Genomic DNA, 24,519 nt, shown 5'->3' with positions numbered 1-24,519 from the left:
CATACATACACACACACACAAAATATATATATATATATATATATATATATATATATATATATATATATATATATATATATATATATATATATATATATATATATATATATATATATATATATATATATATATATATATATATATATATATATATATATATATATATAGTGTGTGTGTGTATATATATATATACACACACACGTATATATACATATGTACACACACACACACACACACACATGTATGTATGTATGTATATTCCCCGTCTTTGCCACGCCAGCCTCCCCGTAAAATCCCTGGAATTTCCGGGAAAGATGCCGCTCGACTTTTTAAGCCCCGGGGGTCACGTGACTTCCAGGGTGGCCGACTTCGAGTTCCCTTCGCAGCGCTTGGATGCCAGGCGGGGCCGTCGCGCGCACCGAGGGCAACTTTTTCACTCCGCGGGGCGACGTTTTAGGGGCGCGTGCTCTTCGCGGACCTCGGGGCCAAAGCTACGGGCCAAGAGATTCCCGCCTTCCTGAGCCTGGAAAAAAGAAGATCGGGCGTGGGAGGGAGAGTCTCCAAAGGCTCCCGGGCGCCTGGCTGCTTTCTTTCTTCCGGACCCCGCTGAAAGGATGGGGGCGGGCGCCTTAGCCATCTGTGTGAGTACGGGCTGGGCCTCCTCGGACCGGCGGTTGGGAGGCGTGCAGAGCGGGAGGAAGAAGGCCGGGGGCGCGTGTTGGCTCCGCGGGCGTGCAGCAGGGGGGAGGACAAAAGCGCGCGCCTGTTTGAACGCTGCGCTACTCGGTGGATGCGCGGCCCTCCAGATTGTCCCAAAGGTGCTTTTTTTTTCCCCCACGAGGCAGCTGGACTTCCTTGTGTTTGTTTTTTTCTTTGAAGACGTTTCGCTTCTCATCCAAGAAGCTTCTTCAGCTCTGACTGGTTGGTGGGGAATGGCAGGATTTATATTCCTTGCAGACAGCTAATCAGAGGTCTTCAAACTCGGCCCTTTTATGACTCATGGACTTCAACTCCCAGAATTCCTCAGCCAGTGTGCCTGGCTGAGGAATTCTGGGAGTTGAAGTCCATGAGTCATAAAAGGGCCGAGTTTGAAGACCCTGCTAGCTGGTCATTTGCCTTCTTTTGGAGAGTCATTGGAGGCTTAGCTGTGTACCTCAGAGTCCCCTGAGTAGTGCAAATGACTGCAGGATGTTTTCTGCCCTGTGTCCCTTCACTGTGGAAGACAGGCACACAGGTTGTTGGGGACGAGTCTGTGTTGTCTGCCTCTCAAACTGAAGCGCAAATGGTCCCTGTAGTCTGCAAATGTTTTCTGGAAATCCGTTCATAAATCAAACTGCTTTTGGACAACCGTGACCTGGATGACTGAGAATTTCCATAGTCATCAACCCTCTAGCGCACGAGTCTTCAAACGTGGCCCTTTTATGACTTGTGGACTTCGATTCCCAGAATTCCTCAGCCAGGCATACTGGCTGAGGAATTCTGGGAGTTGAAGTCCACAAGTCACAAAGGGGCCAGGTTTGAAGACCCCTGCTAGCTTTTTATTCACTTTAGCTACCTTGCCAGGCTTAGGCGGTCCATATTATTTTATTGTTGGAGATATTTGCCATCTTTTTCTCCTGGCATCCAATTATAATAATAATGATTTCAAGAACCAGTGCAATACAGGTAGTCCTCGATGTATTACGGCCACAGCTGAGCCCCAAAAGTTCTGTTGCTAAGCGAGACATTTGTTAAGGGTGTTTTGCCCCATTTTATACTCATTCTTGCCCCCGTTAAGTGATCTCCCCACAGTTGTTAAGTGAATCTGGCTTCTTCATTGACTTTTTGTTTGTCAGATGGTCGCAAAAGGTGATCACATGACCCTGGGACCCTGCCACTGTCATAAATATGAGTCAGTGGCCAAGTGTGAAAAACGTGTCATAAGTCTCCTTTTTCAGTGCCGTTGCAACTTTGAATGGTCATTAAATGAACTGTTGTAAGTCAAGAATAATTGTATAGATTACTATAACAAATATTTGTAGCCCAGGGTTGAAATGAGGGTTACTAGATGCTGAAAGCAAACTTTCCTAATGTGATGGGAGGCAAAAATGTGCCACAGAAGGCTGTAAGTGGTCTTTGATGCTCTCTGAACTTGGTGGTTTCGTTGCAGACATTTCATTACTCAAACTATGCACTAATTACCTTTTGAAAAAAAGCACCTTTGGGACAACCATAATCTGGATGATTGTGAGTCTCTATAGACATTGTGCAATGATGACCTTATCTAGTTTGGATAATGAAATGTCTGCAAGGAAACCACTAAATTCAGAGAGCATCAAAGACCACTATAGCCTTCTGTGGCAGATGTTGGAAGAGGGTTAGCTTTGTTGGGCGGTATTATTTTTAGCTCTGGGAAATCATTTTTGGTACAATATGTGTTCAGTGGCATTTGTGCCCATGCCTGGAAAACTACAGTAGAGTTAGATCTCGTCCAGCTTGTGTTTGTTGTTGTTTTGCTCCTGTTTTATTGCTGTTTTGTAAAGTTGTTTCAGTGCTAGCCTGTGGTTCAGGAATTTGCAGCATTTGGTTTCACAATAAAGACAGTTGCACAAGTGCCAGCCTGCAGAAGAGGCATGAGGGAAATGTGGTTGGCCTCTCTAAATAGGATTGCCCCTTATGTGAGGACATCTTATTTTGGGATTTTGCTGATTTTTTCGTGATGTACTTTGTCAGTAAAAGTGATCGAAATTGTCAGGCTCTTGATCTCAAAAGCAAAGTGCATGCAAGCCTGCCTTCAGGGTGACGATGGTTGAAGTAGTGGTTGTATATGTGCCACTTGTTGCCTGTTTGCAGAAGCACCTTTTAAACAATTAGAAGCAGACAAGATTTAACATGGTTTGAAACTGTTCGTTCAAGGTTGATGGTTCAGACAGGCATATGAAGATTTGCTGTTCCCCTATGTAGCCTGTTAGTTCTCACTAGTGAGAAATGGATTCAGTTAGATGGGGGAAAGATCATACTGCATAAAAGATGTACAGGTAATCCTCAACTTATAACCACAGTTGAAACCACAAAGTTTCCATTACTAAGCAAAAAAAGTTGTTACGTGACTTTTGCTCCGTTTATGACCTCTCTTGCCACAACTGTTAAGTGAATCACTGCAGTTGTTAAATTAGTAACACAATTGTTATGTGGAATCTGACTTCCTCGTTGATTTTGCATGTCAGAAGGTCACAAAAGGGGATCATATGACCCCAGGACACTGCAAGCATCATAAATACATGCCAATTTACCAAGCATCCAGATTTGATCATGTGACCACAGGGATGCTGTAATAAGGGTTGTAAACGTGGAAAACGGTCGTGTCACTTTTTCACTGTTGTAACTTCAAATGGTCACTAAACAAATGCTGGTAAGTTGAGGAGTACTGGTGTAAAAATTGTATATATTCTGTATTCTTTCGCATAGTCTTATCAGCATTTTAATATGGGTGATTTACATAGGTATCAGATTTATTGCTATCTATGCTTTGGTGCTATAATGGCCAAGGATTAGGGTCACTTAATCACAGCATGCTTGGATTGAACAAGAAGAGGGGGGAACTCTATGGGGATAGTGTCGGAGCAAATAGGTGTGCAAAGCCAAGGATTGTCCCCAGTTTCCTAAAAACAGCTGAATAATATAATTACATCTGCTTTCTAGGGAAATTATATTACGTAGTATTTTTTTATAAGCGAAGTGTATTGGCTCCCAGCTAAGTTATAATATGAATAGTCAGACCTGAGTAACCCAATAGAAAATCCCACGTCTGTAGACTAAAATAAATAAATAAATAGTAATAGTCCCAGAAGTTAATTTTCAGGTAAAATTATATTTTACGGATTGCTTTTTATTTATATTTGCTGATATATGTATATGGTTGCTTTAATTATATACAGCTTAAAAGCAGTGTTTTTCAAACATGGTAACTTTAAAACGGTGACTTCAAATAATTGTAATCAGAGGTGGGGTAAGGAATGGTTGCACGGACCTTTCCCCACATTGCTCTGTCCCCTCATTAGATATAGTGGGCCCTGTGTACAATGATCTGTTTGGCTGTACCTGGGGTGGGTTTTGTCTTCTGTCCCCTCCCCCCCCCCGGACATCTGGGGTCCAGTATGGAGGCTGCAACATTGATGCTGATAGAAGCAATTGTAAAGTTGCAAGCACAGAGTAGGATGAATTGAAATAATTCTCTGAGTGGCCCTTCCTTGCTTTTTTCCTCTCTTCCTTCTTTTTTCCATTCTTTCCTTCCCTCCCTCCCTCCCTCCTTCCCTCCCCCTCCTTTTATTCCTTCCTTTTTACCTTTTCTTCCTTGTTTTTCTTTTCCTGTCTCTCTTTCATTCATTCTTTTTTCCTTTCTATTTTTTCTTTTCTCTTCCTTTTTCCCTCCCTCCCTTCCTTCCTTTCTTTCTTTCTTTCTTCCTTCCTTCCTTTCTTTCTTTCTTTCTTTCTTTCTTTCTCTTCCTTCCTTCCTTCCTTCCTTCCTTCCTTCCTTCCTTCCTTCCTTCCTTCCTTTCTTTCTCTTTCTTTCTTTCTTTCTTTCTTTCTTTCTTTCTTTCTTTCTTTCTTTCTTTCTTTCTTTCTTTCTTTCTTTCTTTTTCTTTCTCCCTCAAGCTTTCTCTAGAGCTGCCAGAAGTTGGCCACTGGTCTAAGCAACAGTTCCTTAATGACATACTGAGATAATTTTTTAATTTACAAGCATGACGTTCTGCTACGAGGCAGACTGCCAAGAAGGTAGAAAAATGCTACGCTTGTCTGTGCATGGCTGCATTACAAATCCACATTTCAGTGTTGTGCTACCACATTAGACTTGATCTGTCCCTTGCCATTGCATAATAGTACATCTTATATTTACACTCATTTTTCAGAGGGAGGGCGCCCATTCATTGAGTACGTTCAATTTCTGCTCCGCCCATAGTTTCTCTGGTGTTGCAGCCTGCGTGTTTCTAAGTTATCCGCTCAGTTGCTTGGCTACGGATTCAAGCCACTCCTGTTGACTTTCTTTTTCCTGTACACGCAGGGTGCCTGTGTTTGCATCTGTGCACACCTGTGCGTGATCTGTCCCACATCTTTTTAGAAGTCCTGCCAAGGAATCTCGACCTCAGAAAGGCTTCTGTTCCATAAAATCCCTCCAGTTCCTTCAGAAGGGAGAGCTCTGAGAAGTCATGCCACCTCCAGTCGTCACTCTGACTGGCTGTTCTCCCTTTTTGTGTCCTTTCAAGCAAAGTAATTCAGCGGTCAAGCTTAAAGAAGATATGAAAAAGATTGGCGTTCCGCCCCTGAGCCGGCAGAAGGGGTCCTGTCACCGGAAGTTGTTTGGCACCAGTCTTCAGGAAATGCAGCAAGAAGGGCTGAGCAAGTGTGGAATCCCAACAGTGGTGTGGGATATTGTAGATTATCTCTCTTATCACGGTAAGCTACTAGCAAGTTCTCCTCTTTAAAAAAAAGAAAGAAAAACTTGTGTACCTCTTAAGGAAAGATTTCCCAACCTTGGCGAACTTTAAAACGTGTGGACTTCAACTCCCAGAATTCCCCAGCCAGCATGGAATTCTGGGAGTTGAAGTCTATAGGTCTTACAAGTGACCAAGGTTGGGAAAACCCTGTTCTCTACAAAGCAATGCTTTCTGTTTTGGTTTGCTTCCACTTTTATTTTTGGTCAACTCAGGAATGCTCACACCTCATATTTTTTGCCCAACAACAATCCTGTGAAGTAGGTGGCCTTGAAAGAGAGGGATTGGTCCCAAGTCAGCCAGGCAGCTGTCACCCATTTCAGCCTGTGTGGTGTCCCATCCCCTCCAGTGTTTCCCAGGAAGAGCATTTTAATGGTGCCAAAGGTTTTATGACTTATAAATCATAGCAAGGAACAAAAGCTCAGATGGTTGAGAGAAGGTTTCCCCCCCAAATGAAGAAGACAATCAAAATGATGCAGGGGAGAATGGGGGTGGTGGTCTTTGAACCCTTTGCTTTCAAAAGAGTCTAGAATCCGTGGGACTCTTTAGCTTAAATCAGTGTTCTCTCAACCTCAGCAACTTTAAGAGGTGTGGCTTTCAACTTCCCAAATACTAGCTGGAGAATTCTGGGAGTTGAACTGTATACAGATAGTCCTTGACTTACAACCACGATGGAGCCCAACATTTCTGTGGCTAAGTGAGACAGTTAAGTGAGCTTCACCCCATTTTATGATCTTTCTTGCCGCAGTTGTTAAGTGAATCACTGCAGCTGTAAAGCTAGTAAAAACAGTTGTTAAGTGAATCTGGCTTCCACGTTGATTTTGCTTGTCGGAGGAAAACGAGGTGGATCACATGACCTCGGGACACTGCAACCGTCATAAATATGAGTCGGTGGTCAAGCTTTTGAATTTTGATCATATGACCATGGGCAGGGGTAGGCAACCTTGGCTCTTTTATGGCTCGTGGACTTCAACTCCCAGAATTCCTGAGCCAGCTGGCTCAGGAATTCTGGGAGTTGAAATCCACGAGTCATAAAAGAGCCAAGGTTGCCTACCCCTGACCATGGGGATACTGCAAAGGCCTTAAGTGTGAAAAATGGTCATAAGTCTCTTTTTTCAATGCTGTTGTTACTTAGAACAATTACTAAACAAACTGTTGTAAGTCGAGGACTACCTGTACTTGTTAATATTGCTGAAGTTCAGAAATACAGATAGCCCTCGACTTATGACTGCTCTCTTAGTGACTCTTCGAAGTTATGATGGACCCCCTTATAACCCAGTTCTGATGGCCACTCCTCCTCTGTAGTCATGTGACTGTATTTCAGGCAGTTGGCAACCTGCTTGCATTTATCGCTGTTTTTTGGGTCCAACAGTTCTATGGCTGCAATTTACAATGTTTTTCTGCCAAAAATCAGTGTTTACATCTGGTTTTTGGCAACCCTTCCCCGTAGCAAACAATGAGTTCACTTAATGATTGTGGATTCACTTAGCAACTATGATTTGCTTAACAACCACTGTAAAAACATTGTAATGTTGTGCTGGTCAGATGATGACCTGCTGACAACTGTCACAACTTAACCAGGTATAATGGGCAGGCTCTGTTTTACAATATCTTTGTAAAAACCTGGCATTCCAGTTTTCAGCAAAACTTGCCCATAGCAAAACATTGGTTCCCTTAATGGCCCCCATAAAAAAAGGTCATAAAATTGAGTTGGTCATGTGGGTGACCCAATTTATGACCATCACAACTTATGACTGTAATTGGTAGACTCCATTACAGTCATTAGTCAAAGGTTACCTATATGTAGAACAACAATTGTAAGGTTCCTCTTACAGCTTGGATACTTAACAGTTGCAAGAAAAAGTTTGTGAACCCTTTGGGATTATGTGGTTTTTTTGCATGAATTGGCCATAAAATGCGCTCTAAACGTCATGTAAGTGTCAACAATAGAGAACAGTCTGCTTAAAATAATACTACACAAACATTAGCTGTTGTCATGTTTTAATTGAAGATAAGATGGAAACATTCACAGTGCAGGGTGGAAAAAGTATGTGAACCTTTGGACTTAATAACTGGTTGACCCTCCTTTGGCAGCAGTAACCTCAACCAAACGTTTCCTGTAGTTGCAGATCAGACCTGCACAACGATCTGGAGTAATTTTGGACCACTCCTCTGCACAAAACTGTTTCAGTGTAGCAATATTCTTGGGATGTCTGGTGTGAATCACTCTCTTAAGATCATGCCACAGCATTTCAATCGGGTTGAGGTCAGGACTCTGACTGGGCCACTCCAGAAGGCGTATTCTGTTCTGTTGAAGCCATTGTTTTGTTGAATTACTTGTATGCTTTGGGTCATTGTCCTGTTACATCACCCATCCTCTGCGGAGCTTCAGTTGGCGGACAGATGGTCGTACGTTTTCCTGCAAAATGTCCTGATAAACTCTGGAATTCATTTTCCCATCAATGACAACAATCCATCCAGGCCCTGAGGCAGCAAAGCAGCCCCAAACCATGATGCTCCCTCCGCCATGTTTTACAGTGGGGATGAAGTTTTGATGTTGGTGTGCTGTGCCTTTTTTTCTCCACACATAGTGTTGTGTGTTTTTCCCAAACAACTCAATTTTGGTTTCATCTGTCCACAGTATATTTTGCCAGTAGTGCTGTGGAACATCCTGGTGCTCTTTTGCAAACTTCAAACGTTGGCTTCAACAGAACAGAATACGCCTTCTGGAGTGGCCCAGTCAGAGTCCTGACCTCAACCCGATTGAAATGCTGTGGCATGATCTTAAGAGAGCGATTCACACCAGACATCCCAAGAATATTGCTACACTGAAACAGTTTTGTGCAGAGGAGTGGTCCAAAATTACTCCAGATCGTTGTGCAGGTCTGATCTGCAACTACAGGAAACGTTTGGTTGAGGTTACTGCTGCCAAAGGAGGGTCAACCAGTTATTAAGTCCAAAGGTTCACATACTTTTTCCACCCTGCACTGTGAATGTTTCCATCTTATCTTCAATTAAAACATGACAACAGCTAATGTTTGTGTAGTATTATTTTAAGCAGACTGTTTTCTATTGTTGACACTTACATGACTTTTAGAGCGCATTTTATGGCCAATTCATGCAAAAAACCACATAATCCCAAAGGGTTCACATACTTTTTCTTGCAACTGTAGATGACTAACATTGAGAAAATCATGATTGATAAGAATGGATTGAATATAAAGGGGAAATTATGCTTAAACAAAAACTACGAAAATAGGATGCATGGTGAACTAATGAGATGATTTCTATAATAATAATATAAGCTGATGATAAGTTATCACTGTCTGTACAAACATGAAAAAAATGTTTATATTTAATCATTTATACATTGAAAATATTAAGAAATATCTGTTTAAGGTTGAATACAATTGGGAGAAGGGAAGTTCAAAGAAATATATTATTAATCAATATACTAATTATGGAATTATCAAAATCAATCATTATTGACTGTTAATAATTATTGTTTTTTTCAAATATATAAACCAAGACAACACGCTGTACACCAGGCACTGGGAGATTGTTATTGTAAAGAACAATAAAATATTTTTTTTAAAAAACCCCAATTGTAAGGTTCCCCTGTTGCCTGTGAATATTGGGAGTTGCATGGCCAGGACAAGTCAAATATACAAACTTAGGAAACCAGAGATAAGGATAAGGATTCCCAAGGTATCAATACTCGTATGGAACAGCCTTAACTGAGTTTAAGAACTGGACGAGGGGGAGTATTGAAACCAGGGGTGTGGAAACGACTGATGTCGTATCCAGATGCATTCCATACTGCAGTTCCAACATTTCCTACACAGCTTTTCAGACAGAATTTTACATTTGCAATGCTGACAGGTCTGAATGGTGTCATGTTAAAAAAGACGGAAATCAGTCTTGTTTCTCTACACTATTTTCATGTTGTCCAGCAGATGGCAGTCTGGGATTTCTGTGAATTCTGTGTATTATTATTATTATTTGCCTCTGCAACAGTTAGCATATTTAACAGCTTCTTACACCAACATTGTTAGAAGGGAAATTATAGAATTATAATAGAATTATAATCATACTCAAATGGCGGATGGAATGGCATTGAGAGATTGTAGCTCACTTAATGAAGGTGTAAGTCAGGTAGGATTTCAACACTGGATTTTGCATCTTAGAGGCTGTTCTTAACTCTGGCCTCTGCTCCAGGATGTTATACAATAAATATATAACTTCTGGTTACAGAAGTTTCGAGCACTTTTCTCAGAGCTCTAGATTGCAATGTATTTGGGGATATTCCTCTTTCCTTAGCTGTACAGGTAGACCTCACCTTACGACCAAGATTTCTGTTGTTAAGCAAGGCAGTTTAAGTGAGTTGCACCCAATTTCACGACATTTTTGCCATGTTGTTAAGCGGAGGAAGGAAACTGCAGTTGTTAAGCAAATTTGGCTTCCCTTTTGCCAGAAGCCAGCTGGGAAGATCACAAATGGCCATCACATGACCTTAGGAAGCTTCAACCGTTAAAAATGTATGCGGGTTGCCAAGGGTTCAAATTTTGGATCACATGACAGTGAGGATGCTGCATTGGTTGTAAGTGCAATGGCCAGTCGTAAATCACTCTTTCCAGTGGAATGGTCACTAAGTGAATGGCTGTAAATCGAGGACTACCTGTAGTTCTATTGGAGATCCAGGCCAAAGGGAAAGAAGCTGCTTTCTTAGAAAGCTCATTTCCTAACCCTGACCATTCGTGAGAAGACTTGTAGTATTGTCCATTCTCACTATGTTGACTTCCTGTGTGCAGTTTTTCACCAATGGGACTTTAAAAAATGCAACTATGCATCCTCACTGGCCAACCTTTTAATGCAGCAGTGGGAAACTATGGCCCCTTTATGACTTGTAGACTTCAACTCCCAGAATTCCTGAGCCAGCCATGCTTCCATGCTGGCTCAAGAATTCTGGGAGTTGAAGTCCACAAGTCATAAAGGAGCCATCGTTCCCCACCCCCTGCTTTATTGCTCCTTCCAACCTTCTCCTGTATGTATAGCCTGGACCTCAGTTTCCTGGTCCATAAAGGTGGAGAGCAGCTGGTTTTGTGAGTTTTGCCATCATTTGTTTTATCCACATATATATTTTTTTTAACGCAGGCCAGGAAATCTGCCAATGCTCTTGTCTCGTTTCATGTTTGTAATTACAGGTCTGGAGCAGGAAGGCCTTTTCAGGGTGAATGGTAACCTGAAAACAGTGGAAAAGCTGCGTCTGAAGTACGAGGGTGGAGATCAAGTAGATCTTGCCGCAGAGGCTGACGTAAGCTCAGCAGCCAGTTTGCTAAAGTTATTTCTACGGGAGCTGCCAGATCGGGTGATCCCTTCTGCCCTTTACCCCAAATTCATCCAGCTTTATCAAGGTGATTATTTCTCATCAAAATACATCCTTATTGTGTGGTCTGCTACTTTTACAGGTGTTTTTTTTAAAAAATAATATTTATCATTGCTTCTGACAGGAGAAATGCCATTATTTTTTAGAAACCCTTTTACAGAAATGCTGTGACATATTCATCACCTATAATACTTCATATTCAAATGAAAACAAACATTACACGGGTGACTAAGTCTACCCCATACAGTATGTGGAACTTTAATTAAATAGAGTGATTGCTTTGGAACAGCTTACTTTGATTATTGCAGATTAAGAAGCCTAGTAGCTCCATGGCAGAAGCAGATAAATTGTATTTAGAAGGCTCTAAGTGAGTTCCCTTGTATTTTAATGTAGGCTTGAAATATCTGCTTTGGAGAATGAAATCTGTTTTGTGTGAACTGTTCTATATGCTAGGTGAACTAATTGGTTCACTTTACTCACACTTCAGATTAAGCTGTGATTTCTTATTAAAGTTTTTTTAATATTCTACAGTTGGCTGGTTTACACAGCTTTGTCAGCAATAAAGCATAACTTAGAAAATTGAGTTAGTGAGCCACATAATATGCTAAACTGCAAACGTCCAGTTGTATTACAGCTTTCTACAGCATGTATACTTTTTTGAGGTTCTAAACCAGGGGTCCTCAAACTTGACCACCTTAAAACTTGTGGACTTCAACTCCCAGAATACCCCAGCCAGCATGAAGTCCACAAGTCTTAAAGTGGCCAGGTTTGAGGACCCCTGTTCTAAACCATGCTTGATTTTAACCATGGCTGACCATAGTGACATGATTCTGATGCATAATCTATTACTCATCACCTGGAATGGCTGCTAAGCCCAAACCAGACCAGTCATATAAAGGCACAGTTAGATGTTTCCATGTAGAAAGCATTAAACTAATCTTTATTTTTACCCATGGAGAATTATAAAGAACCTGCAGTTCAATTAAAACTAGTACATTTGAACACAGATTCTTCATCCTCACTTTAATAGAGCAAAATATGTCATTGCTCAGTGCATCCTCTTCCTTCCTTCCTTCCTTCCTTCCTTCCTTCCTTCCTTCCTTCCTTCCTTCCTTCCTTCCTTCCTTCCTTCCTTCCTTCCTTCCTGTATTTAACGGAATGGAAGAGACCTTGGAGGTCTTCTAGTCCCTGCTCAACCCTGTACCATTCCAGACAAATGGCTGTCGAGTTCCATTTGCAAAATCTTGAATTCTTTACATTGAGATTGCAAATGTCTCCTCTCTCAGAAACCAGAACAAACTTGCATTTTAAAAAAAGGCCTTCTTAAGTGTGCTTTTCTGGGCTGTCTCATGGCTCAGTTTTGAGTCCTATTTGACCCTTGTTCCCAGGTATGTTTTTTGATAAAATCAATGTTACAGATACGGGGTTTGTTTCCATAAACACTTTCTTTGCGACAAAGCCTGGTTTTGTATTGCACTACCCAAGTAATAACACTAAAAGAACATTTGCTTATGTACTGTTTACAGAAAAAACAAGCAGTAATTTAGGAAGTGGGTTAGAGGCAGCGGTGGGATTCAGCCGGTTCTCACCACTTCGGCAGAACCGGTAGCTAACCTTTTGTTGCCAAGGCCCGGAATGGACTTCCGGAAGCGGCCTCCACACAGAGAACCAGTTGTTCACACATTTGAATCCCACCACTGGTTAGAGGACTTTTCCAGCATGGACCTAAAGGATACTAAAGAAATGCACAAATGTACAAGTTCTGGAAAATAAAATGAACTATGCACACCCTCTAGGGAAATTCCTTTTCAAATATAGCAAGCATATTTTATTGTGTATATGTCTTTATAGCTCTTTAAAAACTAAATTCTCACCACATCCAGTGCAGACACCACTGCTTTGTTTGTTTATGATAAACACAGGGTGATGTGCAAACCCCAGTCTTACTAGTTTAGTATTACAGGTAGCCCTCGACTTACAACCACAATTAAACCCAAAGTTTCTGTAGCTAAGCAAGACAGTTGTTAAGCGAGTTTTGTCCCATTTTACAACCTTTCTTACCAAAGTTGTTAACTGAATCACTGCCATTGTTAAGTTAGTAACATGGTTGTTAAATGAATCTGGCTTCCCCATTGAATTTACTTGTCAGAAGTTTGCAGATGGTGGTCACATGACCCTGGGACACTGCAACCGTCATAAATGCATGCCAGTTGCCAAGCATCCAAATTTTGATTACTTGACCATGGGGAGGCTGCAGTGGTCATAAGAGTGAAAAAAAGTTCATGTCACTTTTTTCAGTGCCATTGTAACTTTGAACGGTCACTAAACCAATGGTTGTAAGTCAAGGGCTGCTTGTATATAGGAAGCCAAGCTAGAATCACTTTTTCAGCAAATCAGGGTTAAGAAATCTTAGCTTTAAGAGTGAAGTGGACCAGAATAATTGACTTCCATATTTTCGTAAGGTTAGATTGCCTCCTTTCTTTCTTCTTCACAAACTTTAGAAAGAAATGAATCTTTTTCTATTGCTGGACTGATTTTACTTTCTTGAGCAAGAGCCAAATACAAGTTACAAACAAGCCGGTTACTTTAAGGATACCAAGGTCAGGTTGGCACACAATGCTGATTGGTGTTTCTCAGCATATTGTATGAACCAAATGAGTGTTTGCCTTGGTGGAGCAGTGGGCTAATGCCTCCTTAAGTAACACCAGCTCTCTGCAATTAGTGCAGGTTCGAGTCCCACCAGGCTCAAGGTTGACTCAGCCTTCCATCCTTCCGAGGTAGGTAAAATGAGGACCCAGATTGTTGGGGGCAATTAAGCTGACTTTGTAATAATGCCGCTTGGGGGGGGGGGTGAAAGCCCTAATAAGCAGGCATATACATAGAATGAAGGCTACTGCTAAGCTTGTAAGCCGCCCTGAGTCTTCAGAGAAGGGCGGGATATAAATGGAATTAAAATAAAAATAAAATAAATAAATAAAATTTCTATGCCACCCAGCTACCAAAGACTCTGGGAAGCTTTCGTGTTTCATGACATAGCATTGAGTGTGACCCAGACCACTATAACTTGTTCAAGCATTAAGGGTTTTCGATCCCAGCTTTGTGTAATGCATGCATCAGACCAGGGCTCTTCACCATGACAATAAATTAACTAGTGATGCACTTTATCTAAATAATAGTACAAAGACTCAATTATGAGCCCCGGGATCCAATCTCTTTCATAAGGAAGCAGGTTTTCTGGCTATCTGCCTGATTACAAAATACTTTGGAAACTAATTGCCTCCTACAAGCTCCTGCTGACTTTGCAGGTGATTTGGTACTTTTCTGTTTTAACAAAGACCTTTTATAATTTTGTGGAAAACCAGCAAGATGCTAATCTCTTTCAAGATAAAAGTACTAGTAGTCAAGGTAGCTATAACTGTACTGTTTACTTGGCTGATATTGAAGAAGCTGAATTCAGTAGGCCTAGCTTCATCTTTTCATTTAATTATGCATTATCCTGTTTTACAACAGCCTGCCACAAAAACCTCAATAGGTTTGCAGTAGTTAGGTCTTCTCCTAAAAAAAGTTTTAGTTTCTGTAGACCTGGGTCTCCAACCTTAGTAACATTAAGACCTGTGGACTTCAACTGCCATGCTGGCAGGGGAATTCTGGGAGTTGAAGTCTGTTAAGTATTGTGGGTAGACCGGTGAGACAGATGACGAGACGTCGAGGTTTCAACTGAGCTTTATTTGTGGTTGAACTGAGGAGCCTTCACAACCTGGCTCCTTTAAATACTGTTGCCAACAAACCAATAACCAATCCACATCCTTAAAAGGTCCCGCCAAAACGGGCGGTCCAATGAGACGGCAGTTAGGACGCCACCTGTTGTTGCTGGGCGCCTCCAGCTGATCTTCAGCTGGCTGTCATCTTAACTAACCTTTAATACATCTTAATATATAACAAAGTCCACAGGTCTTAACGTTTGCCAAGGTTGGACACCCTTGCTGCAGAGCAATAGAAGAGAAATAAATGCCACAATTAACCAATTCCCACTTTCATTCTCAACTTCCCCAGCTGAGGAACTTTCTATAAACTTGAAATTTTCCTCCTTCCTCTGTTTTGGATATGTGTTTTTATAGCTCTCATTTAGCAGGACGTTTGACCTGGCCAGTTACAGTTAGCCCATACTGCACAGTCATGGTTTGAAGAACATTTGCAGGCCTTGGTTTAGGGACAAAATGCTAAGCAGGAACAAGTGTCATATCAAATTGCTGTCATGGTTCCGACAGACAGAGACAAATAAAGCAGAACTCCAAGACTTGCAAGTCCCTCAAAGAACATGTTTAATGATACAAAATATTAGCACGTCAAAAGTGAAACCAAGTCTGAATAGACACGTAACAATCCCCAATACAAAGTTAAGAAATCCCACCCCTAAAGCTATGCAAGCTACAACATTACCCAATACATCTTTTTGGCGGGCTTTTCACGAACCCGGGAGCAGCCCATGACCTTGGTTCCCATGGGAGAAAATCTGTTTAGTCTAATGAAGCGTCAGGTAAACCCCCCTCCCTCCATGCTATGTGTCAACCAAAAATGAGTAGGGAAAATGGCTGCAGCCACACTCTTTTTCAAAGTTGACAATTGCAGTTGGAGCAAAACAGAAAGATAAATTCATACTTTAGTTAAGGAACTTGCTTTGATGATAACCTTCACATTACTATCCATTCTCTTAAAAAAAACTACAGTTCGTTTCTGCTACTTTTGTTTGATATGTACCACGGAATAGGTGTATCATGTTTTTTTTCTCTCTTTACAGCCAGCCAGAAGTGCGGCCTGGAGACTAGCGATTTAAGAGACCTTCTAAGGCAGATGCCCGAGACTCACTATTGTCTCCTTAGGTATCTTTGCCACTTCCTGAAACGGGTTGCTGATCATCACACTGAGAACAAGATGACTGTTTCCAATCTTGCTACTGTTTTTGGACCAAACTGTTTTTGGTAAGCTCTTTCCAGGTTCTGATTTTTTTTGTCTCCCTAGCTAAGAGACTCTCCAGTTATAGGGCAGACCTGGGGTAGGGACCCCAGAGAAGCATTGCTAGATAATGTACACAATGATACATTAGCCTAGAGGGCATAGGGCAGGGATACGCAACCTTGGCTCTTTGATGACTCGTGGACTTCAACTCCCAGAATTCCTGAGCCAGCGTGGCTCAGCTTGGAAACCTCTCTCTTTCCCCTCAGCATGGCTGGCTCAGGAATTCTGGGAGTTGAAGTCCACGAGTCATAAAAGAGCCAAGGTTGCCTACCCCTGGCATAGGGAATGGCCTTGAAAATCACCACTAAGGCAATGATCAGACAACTGCACATTCTAAGAAACGAAAAAAGCCTCAGACAAGCCCTTCCCTAGTTCAAGCCAAGATAACGGGAGGAGGAGAGAAGCACATTCAGGCTTGCGAGAGTCTGTTATTATAACTGTTACAATAAAAACAGGCCTGCCACTTATATAGCATTGGTTTCTTAGCCTGATCTACCTGAAAGGGGTGATGGCTACTTAGATACTAGCCTGGTTGATCTCTTTTTTTTGTCTAGCAGCCATGTTGCACGTCAAAAATGTTTGAATGTTCAAAAAGCAGGCACTTCAGAGAAGAAAATAGGATTTTAAAAAATATATTTTAAAACATATTGTTTTATAAAATATACTATTTCATTTCAAGGGTATCTGAACCCAAAAGAACTACGAATGGCTTATATTTTATAAGATTCATATTCAACATATCCCTTTCCTTATCGTTTGGATCAGGCTTAAAATGGCTAAACCTGTGCTGTAAGGATACATTACATACTAGGGTAATTTAGGCGCTGTGTTTGTTTGAATCTGTTTTTAGGAATGAACTGCTGTGATTTATACATTGGTTTCTTCTCCTGTGATTATGCATTAACACATGTTCTTCTTTCGGCACTACATTTATTTTATAAGTCAGGCAAAATCTTGACTTTGTATGAATGCAGTTGTAGGACATAGAAACAATAAATCCTTTATTCTGATGCAAAGAACAGCAATATTATATTATCAGGATGCTGTTAGAAAAAAATAATGGCTAGTTATTTATTTGATTTTTATCCCACCTTTATTCCTCAGGGAAAGGGCGGCATACAAATGCAACTAAATAAATAAATAAATAATAAATACTTTTATAAGTAACTCATGGCAGCAAACACATTTAATACTCCTTTCTCGTTCTATTTTCTCCACAACAACAATCCTGTGAGGTGGGTTGGGATGAGAGAGAGTGGCTAGAGTCCAAAGTCACCCAACCACCTTTCATTGTTAAGGTAAACTAGAACTCCAGTCTCCTGGTTTCTAAGCCATTAGCCACTAAACCAAACCTCTTGATTTCCATTGGTTCTTCTCTGTCCTTGTTCAAAAAAATTCAGTGAGGTTAGAATTCCTTTGCTCTTTCGTAATAAAACAAGAATCTTTTTCTCTGAGCCATTTTAATGCTGTTCTTATGAAGTATTTGTTCCTTTTCTTTGCTACTCTGTAATGGTGTTTTTCCTTGACATTCCTTGTTTATGATCCTGCGAAATCTGAAGAAGGTTGAGCAGTGGAGAGCGATGAAAAATCTCTCAGGGATTTGATTTGTGCCATATACAAATAAAATTGTTGCTTGTGTTTTGATATTTTCTGACCCAGTCTTTACTCTTTCTTGAATAAAAAGCAAAGAGAAATGTTGAAAGAATTTAACTTGATGCCTCCCCCACCCCCATCTCCCCAGTTCTTCTAAATGGAATGCTTTCAGGTAGACTTTTCAAGATTTCATGTTTTGGCACTTGGTTCGTTCAAACAGTGAAGAAGTAACTCAGTGATGGAAGACTTGTTTTGAATAACTTGGATTTTAGGATCCTGCACAGAAAGATTGGAGGAGAACTGGGAGAGCCGTTCTCAGTTAGGAATAATCAATGCTGAATGATAGGTAATCATGGTGTCATTCGTTTTGATGTAGCCTCATGCCATTAACTATTTATGTAGACATCTGTTGAATTTGCTGTTGTTGTTTAGTTGCTAAGATGTCCAAATCTTTGCAACCCCATGGACCATACCATACCAAGCTCACCTGTCCTACACTATCTTCTGGAGTTTGCCCAAATTTATGCTCATTGCATTGATGAACTTATCTAACCATCTCATCCTCCACTGTCCCCTTCTCCTTTTGCCTTCAATCTTTCCCAACATCAGGGTATTTTCTCACCTTCACACTCAACCTAGAACTGAAAATTCTGTTATTTATTTGTTTGTTTTTTATATAGACCTATGTATTAATCATGCTCACTTCTTGCAAAATTATAACTGGAGCCTTTAACCCTTCCTTTGCAAGAGGCAAATGTTTGCTTTGAGTTTATATGGCAAAATAATCTCTGGGCAAATAAAATAATGAAGCTATTCAGGAAAAGAAGTGGTATTTTAATGGAGTAGAATGTAAATATTTAGTTTTAGAAATCATTTAGTTTGGTGTCAGTAATTAGAGATAATTATCAGAGCTGATTTAACGTGTTACCGGGTATGTAATGACTTACATTTACTGAGATGGAGCAGTTAAAAGATAAATCGCGGGTTGAATTGCATGTTGAATTTCATGCCGAACTGAAAGCCACATGAACTGCATACATAGATGAGAAGAAATAAGTGGCTTTTGTACTGAAGGACAGTTCTGTGATACCATACTAATGTTGGTCCATTGCTTACATTGTTTAGGCTCAGAAGCTAAGCAGGGTTGGATCTGATGAGCATTTGGATGGGAGAATTTGAATGAATGCTAGGACTGTAGGCAAGATCAGGAAATCAAAGAATCCCAGAAGCAGCAATGGAAAACTTCCCATATTGCTGCTAAGAATATAAAATTACATAAGACTTATGTAGTCTTATGTAATTGTATTCATATTTTGTTGCCCTGTACACCGCCCTGAGTCCTTCAGGAGAAGGGCGGTATATAAATCAAATAAATAAATAAATAGTAAGCACTAATAAGAACTAATAAGACTACATTGATATGTCCTTGAAGTTAATCAGCAGTTGAGCTTGATATGACTTAGGAGTAATTTTTTTCCTCAGTTTTTACCAGAGATACAAATAATTTAATGGCTGTGACAAGGATGGGGCAAGGCAAGTAATAAGAACTTGTTCTAATGAAGCTGCTTGACTGACTAAGACAAATCAAGGGGCTTTTTTTGGTTTAAAAGGACCGGTTAGAGTTGGCAGGCAGTACAAGAAATAATAATAAATCATTTTTATATACTTAAAGAGAGCCAGTTTGGTATAGTGGTTAAGGCACCAGGTTAGCAACTGGGAGACTGTGAGATCTAGTCCTGCTTTAGGTATGAAGCCAACTGGGTGGCCTTCAGTCAGTCATTCTCTCAGCTCTGGAAAGAAAGCACAGCAATTTCCATTTCAGGAAAACCTTGTTAAGAAAACTGCAAGGACTAGTCCAGGCAGTTGGCAGGATCAAAAACTGGCTCAAAGGCGCGCACACACAGACTTTCGTAAATGTAAAATGGAAGGTATGTATCTGCTTATGATTCACCCTGTTGGTTAAGTGACACAACCTCACAGGTAGCTTGGCTCAGAATTGCCAGTGTTAACTCACGGGGTTTCCTGAGAAACAAATAAGAATTAATATAGTTCTCTTTTGTCTCTCTGTGTGTCTATTTTTATTTTATTCAAGACAAGGTTAAAATAGAAAACTACCAAAAATCCAAAAAAAAGGACAAAAAAGAAAGGGAATACAAACAATGAAGACATTTAAAAAGAAAAAATGCATCAAAAACTCCCCAACAAATATTCACATATTATCCCCCTGGTTCAGGGGTGGGGAATCTTGGCCCTTTTATGACTTGTGGACTTCCACTCCCAGAATTCCTAAGCTGGCTTCTGGGAGTTGAAGTCCACAAGTCATAAAAGGGCCAAGGTTCCCCAGCCCTGCCCTTGTTGAATAGTGATTAATACATTATTACGACATTGTTTCCCACCCCTTGTGAAACTGTCCCCCCCCCAATTTTTAAACTAATAAATCTATTTGCAAGTTATTGATCTGTCTTCTATATATTATGTTTGTGACAAAATAGTTAAAGGGAGAAGAATAATACTAAAACATTAATATAGTTCTCAAAGTCAGGATGTTGGCATGAAGTCTTAAACAAGGCAGCATTACATTTCCTCAGTTAATCATCCTTCTTCTCATTTTGTGGCTCCAATCTAGGCAAATGTCTTAGCAAAATTATGTTGCCCTCCCTCTATGTCTGTTGCACTTTGCCTCGCTTTTTTTTTCATTCCTTATTCTTATCTGTTGCAAAATTGCCAGGCATGTAATTGCAAAAAAAGAGCCCTGAGGTAAATTCAAGAGCTTAATTGCACCCACGTTTGAGCTGCGCCATATCCCTTAATCCTGCTTAATGATTTTAGTCATACTCCCATTTTTTTAGAGATAGTTCTGGACAATATTTAATTACAAAATGCTGCCACTCTGGTGTGTGATTGGACATGATTCACCAGAGATTATAATGTTTCATTTCCATGTCTATGGAGATTCTCAGTCATCCAGTTCATGGTTGTCCCAAAGGGGCTTTTTCAGGAGGCAACTGGACTTCCTTGTTTTTCTTTGAAGGCGTTTCGCTTCTCATCCAAGAAGCTTCTTCAGCTCTGACTGGATGGTGGGGAATGGCAGGATTTATATTCCTTGCAGACAGCTGGTCATTTGCCTTCCTTTAGAGAGTTGTTGGAGGTTTACCTGTATCCTCAGAGTCCCCTGAGTAGTGCAAATGGATGTAAAGCCTCCTTGGCTGCAGGATGTTTTCTGCCCTGTGTCCCTTCACTGTTGAGGACAGGGACACAGGCTGTTGGGGTTGACTCTGTGTTGTCTGCATCTTAAACAGAAGTGCAAATGGTTCCTGTAGTCCAGGGCTTCTCAACCTTTTCACCCATTGTACCACTTTTAGGATATGGCAACATCCAAGTACCACCAGTCGCCTAGCAAGGTGTCAAAAACTTGATGACCAAAAAAAGAGGAAAAAAGTGATGAAGTACAGGTAGTCCTCAACTTACAACAGTTCGCTTAATGACTGTTCGAATTTACAATGGCACTGAAAAAAGTGCCCCCTAAGCCACAGCCGAGCAAGACACCTGCCTGCCTGCCTGGCAGCGCTCTTCCTCCTGTCCGAGGTTTTCATTGTTGTGAGCATTTCTGCTGAGGATTGCAGCGGGGGTGGGGTGGGGGGTGTTTGGTTTTTATTCCCTGGCCCTTCTGTTGGGTGGTTGCAACAGGTTTTCGTCACTTCACATGACCCTGGGACACTGTGACCGTCATAAATATGAATTAGTTGCCAAGCATCTCAATGTAAATCAAAAGACCCTGGAGATGCTGCAATGTTCCAGCTGATCGGCGCTTCTTCTGGGCTCAGAAGCGGCAGGATCAGCGCTGAGCTCCAGTGAGCCCTGACAGCCCCGAAGAAGCGGTGATCCTGGCGCTTCCGCTGAGCCCTGACAGCCCTGCAGCTCCAGCCATCTCTCGCTCAGGCTTGTGCAGTGCTGCCACCGGTTCAGCTCATTCCCCTCCCCCGCTACCACTTTTCTAGGATGGTCGCGTAACACCTGCCAGGTACCAATTTACCACAGGTGGTACCCGTACCACTGGTTGAAAAGCCCTGCTGTAGTGTGCAATGTTTTCTGGAAATCATACTCCTGCACTATTCAAAGGATCTTCATCTCAAAGTTCATAGCTAAATGTCTGGAGATTCACAGTCATCCAGGTTTCACTTCCATGTAGTCAAATTCTTCAAGGTCTTCTACTGAATTGCCAATGTGCTGTAATTTGATTTTGTCAGATTGGGTGACTCAGCAATTAGCAGGTGTCTTTTACATGTTTGCACCAAATTTGATTAGATTTAGTATAAATGTCTCTACTGCCATCTGGTACAGAGATCTACTACATGTCTTTCCTTCTTTCTTCTAATTCCCAAGCTCCTAAAACTAGTGCAAGACCTATTTCTTGACACACTGAACTGACCTAATGAATACACTACTCTAATCCAGTCAGTTAACTCTGGCAACTTGCCTGGAAGACGGTCATTTTGGTGTAAAATGAAACAGAGCTCTTTGAGATAAAGCTAACTCTCCCATCACCTGTCGACTGTGGTGTCCAGAGAGAATTGAGAGGTTTAGGAGAGTGCTTAATTATTTTCTCCACTTCCAGAATAGAGATTAAGCCCGAAAGATAGCCTTTCTAGGTGTCCTGTCTCCTCTTTATTATTCAGCACCAGAGGTCACCCACGGTGGTGATGGAAAAGGATCAGAACAGGATGGTTACAAGTACATTCTCCAGTATTTATTGATAGAAGAGCCAGTCAAGGCCTCTACATTTTTTTTTCCTATTTTCATATCTAAATCCAAGGGTGGGGAACAGACGTGTCATTACAGCTTCCCAGTCTACTTTGAAACAGCTGGAGTGATGCAAATGTCTATTCTTCGTTTCTGCAGGAGAGCTATTTGCAGTTTCTGGCAGTCTTAAATTTAAGAGGATCTGGAGACTGTGCCCTAAGCCGTGCAGAAATAGATGCTCTTGGACAAAAAAGAGTTATGCATTATCCAGTTAGCACTCTCTGCTTGGACCCAAGCTTCATGAGAAGTGGATTAGATTTGTTACTAGAACTTGAAAGCAATCCTCTCTTCTTTCTGCCCCAATTCCGATGAAAGGAGAATTGGCACATAGTGAACAACTGGCAAGCAAACAAAATCTACCTAAGCAGAGTAGGAGTCGGAAGCTTCAAATGACTTTCTTTCAACAGCTGTACCTAGACTACAAAGCTTCACTGACCATGGCCTCCAAGTGGACAAGACAGACATCAAACTAGACTAGGAGATTCAGAAGAAGTTTGCACCACAAGGAATTATGGTCCATTTCATTAGAAGCCACATTAGCTACCCTCGATATTAATGTACTTATGGCAGATATCTGTAGGATTTCCACAAGATCTTCCACGTCCTCCTTGACAAAAGCCTCTTTCAGCAGGACTGTAGAAAAATCATTTCCAGTAGGGACTGATTGTAAGGTGACATCTCCAGGGACCTGCCCCACAGTCAAATATTCTGACTCTGCTGTAGGAAACTAATACATTGGATCTAACCATGGAAGTACTTTTTCTACAGCTTAGATCAGACATGTCAAACACAAGGCCCGGGGGCCGGATGCGGCCCACGAAGTGGTTTCATGTGGCCCACGAAGCCACCCTGGAAACAGTGAGGGAACGGCCCCCGCTGCCTTGGCCCTGGCCCAGAGACCCTCAGATCTGTCCCACTCCTGCCCAGGCCCCCATAGGCACCCTTGATGCCAATGATGTAGAGCTGGCCATGCTCACCCAGTAGGCCATATGCACTCTAGCCACGCCCACCCAGTAGGCCACGCCCACCCTGGCCACACCCACCCAGCCCCCTGAGGGCAACCACAATGCTGATGCGGCCCTCAATGAAATTGAGTTTGACACCCCTGGCTTAGATAGAGCATCCAGCTCATCCTAATATTAATAAAATGGAGAGAGAAGGTGATCCATCAGTGTCTACGGCTAAATGTTCATAATCTCAAGTTTCTTTTCCCCCTTTTTTCCAGTATTTCTCAAGTTCTCAACCTTCTGAGTCCTATTCCTTGATTTCATCAGCTTTGCTTTATTGAAAAATGAGTTCTCTAAAAAAGCATAATTAGTGGGGAATTTTGGGGAAACATGACATAGTCAGTTTAGTATTATCCCAGATTTGTGGGGCAGGAAGAAAAATGAGCACTGATTTAAATGCATCCAGATTTCCACAAAGGCTCTGTCATGCCTTAGACACGGCAAACCTTGAGATTTTGATTTAATGGAATTGCAAAGAAAAAATGGGAGAGTTTATTTGTTTTACCAATCTTATCTTTCATCCCTTTGAATATAGCTCTTAAAGTTCCCAGTTTTTTGGTCTATTCTCTGTAATAACATATAGGTCTCCTTGCTTAATGACCATTCATTTAGTGACTGTTAAAAATTAGAATGACGCTGAAAAAAGTTATTCAAAAGTCCTCCCACTTATAAACATTGCAGCATCTCCATGGCCACACGATCATGATCTGAATACTTAGCAACCAGCCTGGATTTTCAACTGTGACCCAAAGTCACGTGATCACCATTTACAGGATTCCTAGCCAGCTTCCAATAAACAAAACCAATGGGGAAGCCGGAAGGAGGTCACAAGTTGTGGGTCACATGAAGTTTTGCTTTACCACTATGTATGATTTGCTTAACGACTGTGGCAAAAAAAGGTTGTAAAATCATGTTCCGGTCATGTGATATCTCATTTAATGATTGCACCACTTAATGATATGTGGGCATAAGGTGAGGATTACTATATATCTTGGTCAACAGGTTGCACTTTGATGTACTAATATACTAATTGCCAAATCAGGGCTTCCTGTCTAATTTAAAGGCACAGTGTAAAATTGATCAACTTACTACTGTCAAAAGAGCATCGGAGCAATTTACTTCGAGTGTTATTTGATAGCACGGAAGAACATATCCTCTCCCACTTCAAAATATAGCCAAGAATCAGGGCCTTCAGAAGTTCCTGCCTGTCATTTCTTGGAAAGTTATGTGAGGCATTGAGCTAAAA

The 24,519-nt window shown here is 41.3% G+C and overlaps 1 protein-coding gene across 2 annotated transcripts in view; it reads left to right on the top strand.

Annotated features, from left to right (window-relative positions):
* Nucleotides 1–347: 347 nt before the first annotated feature.
* FAM13A (family with sequence similarity 13 member A) overlaps nt 348–24,519 on the top strand; it is a gene marked incomplete at its 5' end in the record, with an annotated part of 152,956 nt that continues 128,784 nt past the window's right edge. Inside the window, 4 exons of one of the 2 annotated variants that reach the window (XM_081332705.1) lie at nt 348–641; nt 5,244–5,433; nt 10,676–10,885; nt 15,656–15,836. In XM_081332705.1, coding sequence (XP_081188831.1) covers nt 615–641; nt 5,244–5,433; nt 10,676–10,885; nt 15,656–15,836 — 608 coding nt within the window. Of the gene's footprint in view, nt 642–5,186; nt 5,434–10,675; nt 10,886–15,655; nt 15,837–24,519 lie in introns of those variants that run through there. The other variant, XM_081332704.1, reaches the window with a different exon arrangement.

This window comes from Vipera berus (genome assembly GCF_964194415.1).
Source record: "Vipera berus genome assembly, chromosome: 7".
Taxonomy (NCBI): domain Eukaryota; kingdom Metazoa; phylum Chordata; class Lepidosauria; order Squamata; family Viperidae; genus Vipera; species Vipera berus.
Note: the sequence above shows the minus strand (reverse complement) of the source record. Positions and strands in the feature narration are given on the sequence as shown.